Source organism: Nestor notabilis, unplaced genomic scaffold, assembly GCF_000696875.1.
Source record: "Nestor notabilis isolate BGI_N333 unplaced genomic scaffold, ASM69687v1 scaffold14659, whole genome shotgun sequence".
NCBI lineage: Eukaryota > Metazoa > Chordata > Aves > Psittaciformes > Psittacidae > Nestor > Nestor notabilis.
The window spans coordinates 6,507-13,821 of NW_009944180.1; the positions used below are offsets into that span (position 1 = coordinate 6,507).

Sequence of the window (7,315 nt, forward strand, 5' to 3'; positions counted from 1 at the left end):
GTGTTTGTGGTTTCATTTGTGTTCATTATGCTCCAGACTCATCCCAAAGAGCAGCCAAAGTCACATGGAGCAGTCTGGAGAGCCGGGATTACAGGCTCCTTGGAATTTCAATTACAGACACACGGCTTCTCGCTGCAGGGGAGTCTCTCCCATAGTATTAGGCTGGGTAGAACCTAATGAGAAGGTCCTTTAAAGACTTCAAGAGGCTGGGAGAAGCACCAAGTATCACGAGGTGGTTGGAATCCTCAACACAAGGTTTTAGGCTTCGGAAGGTTCTGGTGCCCACTCAGGTTTTGGAGCCTGGAAGCTGTTTGGGACAGGCTCAGCTCTGGGATAGATAAACCTGTTTGAATGGTTTGGAGCTTCACTACTGGAGGGGGACCAGCTCAGATCCAAATCCACGTCGGAAGGAGCCTTTATGGTCCTTTCCCCCCACAGGAACACCCATGGAAAACGAGGAGCTGATTGGGTGAACACAGATCCCCAGACCAGAGGCTGCATCCTGCATGGATGAGGGCCACCAGGCTGGACTGGCACCAGCGACCACACTCTTCTCCTTCCCTCCAGCCCGGAACTGGAGAAGCTTTAGGGGTTTCCCAACTGGAAACCTCATTCCTAAACACAACCTTTTCAAAGGACAAAGCCTGAACATCCAAAGCACAACTCCCTGTGGTGGAGTGCGAGCTCTCCATGAGCCAGCACTGCCTGGCCCTCTCATCTGCTGGCACCTCCATCCATCTGCCCCCAAACCAGCAGCAGACAGGACACAGCATCGGTAACACCACCTTACACCAGTTCAACCCTTCCCTGTAGATACCCACCCTCCAACACGGTTTGGGGTCATCAGAAGGGTTTGGGGCTTGCATGGGGAGACACTCACCATCTCTGTAGGACTGCAGGGACTCATCTCCCCAGGATGTGGGGAACGGGGACAGAGGAGAACGTGGAATGCTGCACTCGGACATGGGGGTCATGCTCTTGCGAGGCACGAAGCCATGAGCTTCCCTCTCTCTGCCTGGGGATGAAGGCTCCGCTCCCATCGCTGCCTGCAGCATCGGATGCTCCGAGGAGTTGGCCAACAGCTCCTTGAGGATGTTAATGGGCGAGATGGTGAGTTCCCAGTTGGTGATCCCAAAGTCCCTCAGATGGGCTCTGGCGTGGCTGGAGAGACCGGCGCGCGTGTCGAAGCCGGCGCCGCAGAACTCGCAGCGCATCAGGCTGAAGGTGCTGGGGTCGAAGTTGGCAACTGTGGGGAAAAAGGGGACAGAGTCAACGACACCGGGACGAGCCCGTTCTGCTGGTGGTTCTCGCACCCAGGACAACGTGGAGCCGTGGCCACCGTGGTCGTGGTTGAGCACAGCCCCATACGTACCCAAGTGGTGGTGGGAGAAGAGAAGCCAAGTGGTTAGGGCAAGAAAAGAGGGGCACGGTGAATTGAATACATACTACCTTTTTTCTTCTTCTTTTGGAAGGAAAACTTTTGCTCAATAGCTTTGACTTCTTCTGCTGAGATGAAGTGACGGACGTTGTAGCTCACCCCCACCCTGTTGAGGTGGCCCCGCACGTGGTTCGCCAGCCCGATGCCGTTGTGGAACCGGTCGGGGCAATAGGGACACTTCCTCTCCTCGTTCTTCAGCATGGGTGAGTCGGAGTCCAAGAGGTCGTCAAGCTCCAGAGGAGTGTCCAACAGGAGCATATCCAAGGGAATGGGCTCTTCCATCATGAAGTCCCGGGATGGGAGCAGCGCTTTCTTCTTGAAGGGCTTTCCCCGGGGCCTCTTTGTCGCTTTGGGATGCAGGTTCACCTCCTCCAGGAGGACAATGGGGACCATCATCCGCAACTGCTGCTGCTGCTCCTCTGAAGCTATCAAAGAGTCCGTGGCCTTCAAGGTGTCTCTGAATGTCCTCTTGAGGTCCAAGGCAGCTTGAGGGACGGTGATGGGTTTGACGCCTCTGTTCTCACCCAGCTCCATCTCTGTGCTTATGGAGATCTCCTCTTCCATGCTCGCAGCATCGTTGCCCAACAGCCGCTTGTGCCTGAACTCTTCCAGCCCCATGGGGTGACTCCTGAGAGCATCAGCTTCTCCTTCAAGGGGCTGAGTTACTCCTTTCTTTTTCAGCTGCTGCAGAGCAAACTGGGAATAAGCTTTAGCAGAGGGAAAACCGGATAATGCCAAGGTTTTGTGTGGGGCACCATAGGGAGCTGCTTTCCTGGCGTGAAACCCTGATGCCTGGTAGTCCTTCTTGCCAGCTCCGTTGCTCTTGTGCCTGGAATGAGTTAGAGCAAAAGTGGGAACAGCTTCATAATGGGATGTGCTTTCCTGGGAAGGCGGTGGGAAAAGCTGCTCTGCTTTGCCAAAGTAATCTGTGTCGGCAAAGCGGGCTGGGCGGGCCGGGCTGTAGGCATCTCTGCTGGTTCCTGGTTGATTGGGATCATCCTCATACACCTCCGTGTCCCATGAGAGGTGGGAATGGGCGTATTTCATGTGCTCCTTGAGGATGTTGTCGTTGGGAGCCGGGAAGCTGCAGAGCACGCAGGTGCTGAGCCCTTTGCTGCTGCTTTGGGGTGGAACCTGCATCTGCAGGGCCATGTGTTCATTTGGTTTGAAGTGTTTGTAGATGCCCTGCATGGAGCTGTCCCGGATTTCTCCACTGGTTGTGCTTCCAAAGAGGTTCAGGGTCTTGGCCCCTTGGTCTTTCCTCTCCTTAACATGCATCTTGGCGTGCTGGACAAAGATCTTGGAGGAGTTGGTGCCAAAGACACACTTGGGGCACTGCAGCCGCGCATCCCGGCCTTCGTCTGGGAACTCGTTCAGCTTCTGGATCTCCTCAATGATCTTCTCCCTGGACTCTTGGTGGAGCCTCTTGTGCTGCTCCAAAGATGTGGGGTCTCCAAAGGCCCATCCACACTCGTTGCAGCAGAACTGACACTGTCCTCCCAAAGCATCTCTGTCTTGGTCCCTCCCTGGTCCACGATTATGCTGAAGCATGTGATCCATCAAGTGTTCCTTCTTCTTGAAGTAAATGCTGCACTCGATGCAGGTGTACACGGTGGGGTCCTCCTCCGGACCCAGCTCCTCCTTCCCCTGCTCCTCCACTAACACACTGCACACGTAGGGCCTCATCTCGATGTCGTAGGAGCTGCAGGGAGCAGGATCCAGGGACATCAACGGGATCCTCTCCACCGAGTCTTCAGCATTCACTGTCCAGGTCTGTTTGCCCACGGCCAGGTCCGCGCTGAGCTCAAGACTCGGCTTCGGGATTGTCCACTCGGCCGCGTTGAGTGGGTTGATCTCCCCCAAGTCCGAGTCAACCATCAGCCCCTTCCCATGGGATAAGGAGCTCTCCAGGGATTTGGCCTTGCTGAGGACAGGGTTCAGTGTTTTCCTGAACAGCGGAGGAGGCACTTCACGCACGGCCTGGCCCCGGAAGGGCAGGTTGGTTGCTACATCTGTCACCTTGCCCAGATCTTTATAGTGAGGACTTGGGCTTCTGGTGGGTCTGGAGATCCAGTCGACCCTCTGCATTCCCCTCTTGCTCTTCTCTAAGTGCTCTTTGCTGAGGCCTTCAAGTTGCTTTGGTTCCGTTTTCAGGTACTTCTCCTCACCGCCGCCAACCACTGCCCCAGCACAAGGGCTGGGTGTCTCTACTGCTCCCTTGCCACCACCCAGGTCCTCAGAGTCACTCTCCAGTTGCTCAGGGTCCACCTGCACTGTATTTACAAGCTGGGTCTCCATGGCAAATGGTGACTCCTTCACACATCGTGTGTCCTTCAAGCCAGAGAGTCTCTTTAAAGTGCTTTCTTCTCTGCCATCGCCTGCTCTGCTCTCCAGGGTGGAGGTGTCCCAGGCCATGGTCCGCAGGTCTAAGGAGCTCCTGGCATCCGTTCTGTACAAAGCCTTCTTGAACTCCAAATGCTCTTCGTTTGTGGAGCTGCAAATGAGTTTGGAGACTTAATAAGGGGTGAAGAAGACAACAGAGACATTCCCATTGGTATTACAGTGTGACACGGGATGGGATTTCATGGTGACTCCCATATTGTCCCAAATAAAGACTCGGGACAAACCCAAGCCCATCCCTTCCCCCCTTCTGGGTTTGGAGGCTTTTTCATGTAGGATGGGACATAGTGAGGACCATGAGGGTGCAACACAGATGGCTCAAGGGATTGGAGACATCTGGCATGGATCAGCAGCAGGAGACAGGATCTGAAGAGCCTCAAGCCCTTCTGCTGGGGTGGTGGGGAAGCAGAGAGCCTGGAATGGCACCGGATCCCCATATTTAGGCTTCAGAACTGGGATCCAAGAGATCCAGGAGCCCCAATGTCCCTGATGGCTTCATGGAGCTCAAGCACTCAGGGGTCCTCTGTGTCCTGACCCTAATGGTGTGACCCTTCTGTCCTCCACAGCCAGCTTCATGCCCAGCTCTTCCCTCTACACAGTCCCCGTGGCCACAAGCGGGATGCAAACCACCACATCCCAGTTCTGTTAACCCATCCCTAGGGAAGAAACCTGCTGGATCATGGAGCCCACCACCCCGAGGAGCCCAATGGCTCGTGCTCCAGAGCCAGCAAAACACTGTCTCAAGCTGTGCTGCAGGAGAACAAAGCGCCTTTGTTGGATGGAGGCAGCAGCACCGCCAGATCCGCAAGGATCAAGTTCTCCTTCTCTTCCAACTTGTTTATTCCCAGCTTCTTCCTGGGAAAAGACAACTTTAGGGAAGAACTGACCCCTCCACCCCACTTCATTCACCATTCCCAGCTCCAAACCTTTCCGTGTTTTAATTCCAGAGGAATGACTGTGGATTGGAGGCCGGGATCACCATTGTCGGTGGCGTGGCAGCGGGGAAATGTGATTCCCACACCACTGAAACCCCACAAATGGGATTAAAACGTGAATAAAACCTGACTAAATGTGGTTAAAACATGAGGAAAACGTGAGGAAAATGGGACCAAAGCGTGACTGAAATGTAAAATGTGACTAAAATGTGATTAAAACGTGAGTAAAATGTGATTAAAACATAAACTGTGATGAAAACATGATGAAAATGTGACCAAAACATGAGGAAAACCTAAGGCAAATGTGACCAAAACGTGATTAAAACATAAAATATGAGTAAAATGTGAGTAAAATAGGATTAAAATATCACTAAAACATGATTAAAATGTAAACCACGAGTAAAACGTGAGTAAAATGTGACCAAAACACAAAATGTGACTAAAACATGAGTAAAATGGGACTAAAATGTGATTAAAATGTCCTAAAACATTATTAAGCCGTGACTAAACCATCCCAAAACGTGACTAAAATGTGATTAGAATGGGACTAAAATGTAAAAGGAGACTCGAACATCCTAAACTGTGACTAAACCATCCCAAAATATGATTAAAATGTGATTAAACCAGGACTAAAATGTGACTAAAACAGGATAAAACCGGGATAAAAACACGATTAAAACCTGATTAAGACAACTCCTTAAGGAACCTCTGGCCCAGGAAGGAGCCGGGAACAACAGGCACTAAAATAAGCCTTGGGCTGGTGCCCCAATCCCAAATTGGTGCTCCGAGCGCTTTGGGATACCCCTTTGGGGCACCCAATGCACCCAGATCAAGTACCCACCTCCCAGCATCACCCTTCCTCGCAGCAGGGACAGGCCCAGTGGTGCCAAAGGGAATTGGGATGGCTCCAAAGTGAATTGGGATGCTCTGAGGGGAACTGGGATGCTCTGAGGGGAACTGGGATGGCTCCAAAGAGAATTGGGATGCTCTGAGGGAAACTGGGATGGCTCCAAGGGGAACTGGGATGCTCCAAAGAGAATTGGGATGCTCTGAGGGGAACTGGGATGGCTCCTAAGAGAATTGGGATGCTCTGAGGGGAACTGGGATGGCTCCAAGGGAAATGGGGATGGCTCCAAGGGGAACAGGCATGGCCCCAGGGTATGATTTAGGTCAGGCAGAGCAGGGAGGTTGGTTGGGAAGCGGGATAAATGGGATGCACCGGAGCAGCCCACACTGCTCTGCAGCACAGGGATGGAGCTGCCTCGCTCTAGAGGGACCTGCTGACGTCCTCCATGGTGGGACAACCCTCTTGAGGGGGACAGGTAGCTACTTGAGGGCTTTGTGGAACTGAAGCACAGGGGGAGAAGGATCCATGGAGACATCCCTTGGGAACTTACCCGAGTTCCGTCCTGTGAGCAGCAGCTGGGACGGCACCGGACAGGGCAGGATCAGGCTCATCTGCAAGAGAGGAAAGCCCCAAGGTCAGTGTCCACCTGAGGCTCCTTCAACCCCATCTGCAACCAAATGGGGTTTTGGGGGGTATTCCCAGCACGTAACCCCGCTCTGCTCCTGTGTCCGGCATTCCCACCTCAGCCCAGCCTGGATTATGGGATTCCCAAGCCCTGCTTGAGGGTTTAATCGCGTAGGAAGCTGTTTGATGGAGAATCATTCCTGCAGCCAAGCAGGAAGATGGATACCAGCACAAGTGGCTGGATAAGGGTTGTCTTGGTCCACCCTGTGGAGAAGACCGGTTCTCCTGGTTCTAGGGATGAGGCCTCCGTGGCATTGGCACGCTTCTCTGCCTTTGGAATGGCACTGGGGCTTGGAGGAGCTTTGCTTCATGCCAGTGTTGGTTCAACCATTGGGATGGATCCTATAAATCACTTTCAAGTCTGCTCGTGAGATGCCAGACAGGAAAATGTCTTGAAGATCTGCTGAGCTCCATCAGAGCTGGGCATGTCTTTCCTCAAGAGGTGAAAAGCCTTTGGCTGTGTCTGGATTGGACCTACCTGGCCCAGAGGATCCATTGGTCAAGCCTGAGCTCAAGGCAGGACAAGGAGGAGTCTTGCTCCTCGTGCTGGATCTCCCCATCCTGGTCCAGCCACGTGGAAAGACGGTTCTCACTTGTTCTTCCAGGCTGGGAGCTTGGGAAGCTGAGGTGCAGCTGGGTGAATCCATGAATCCATCTGGTTACCTGCTGTGACCCAGCCCCAGGCAAAGCCAAAGACCTGCCCCATGTCCCTGCTCCACCACCATCATCATCATCCTGGGGCACGGGATGCCCACGATATTGCCTGGGGCTCATTGGTGGGGTGGAAAGAAGCAGGAGGCCCACAGGAATGAGGCTTGGAGGAGGCAGCAGATCCAGCACCAACCATGCCTGTGGCTTATGGAGGAAAGGGATGAGTGAAGAGCTGCTAAACCTCCACCACGCACTGACCCAGAGAACCTTAATGCTGAGTGCAAGGGCAGGACCTGCCTGAAAGCAGAGGACTTTTAAGGCTGAGCTTCTCCAAGCTCTCACCTGGAGATGATGGGGTTG

The 7,315-nt window shown here is 53.5% G+C and overlaps 1 protein-coding gene across 1 annotated transcript; it reads right to left on the reverse strand.

The window, feature by feature from the left end:
• Positions 1-880: 880 nt before the first annotated feature.
• LOC104411800 (protein Wiz-like) lies at positions 881-6,864 on the reverse strand (the record flags this gene model as incomplete). Its single annotated transcript, XM_010022317.1, has 4 exons — positions 6,783-6,864; positions 6,171-6,231; positions 1,450-3,932; positions 881-1,246 (listed from the first exon to the last, which is right to left on the reverse strand). Coding segments are annotated over exons 1-4 (2,992 nt in total), but the record flags the coding sequence as incomplete, so codon positions are not given.
• Positions 6,865-7,315: the final 451 nt, after the last annotated feature.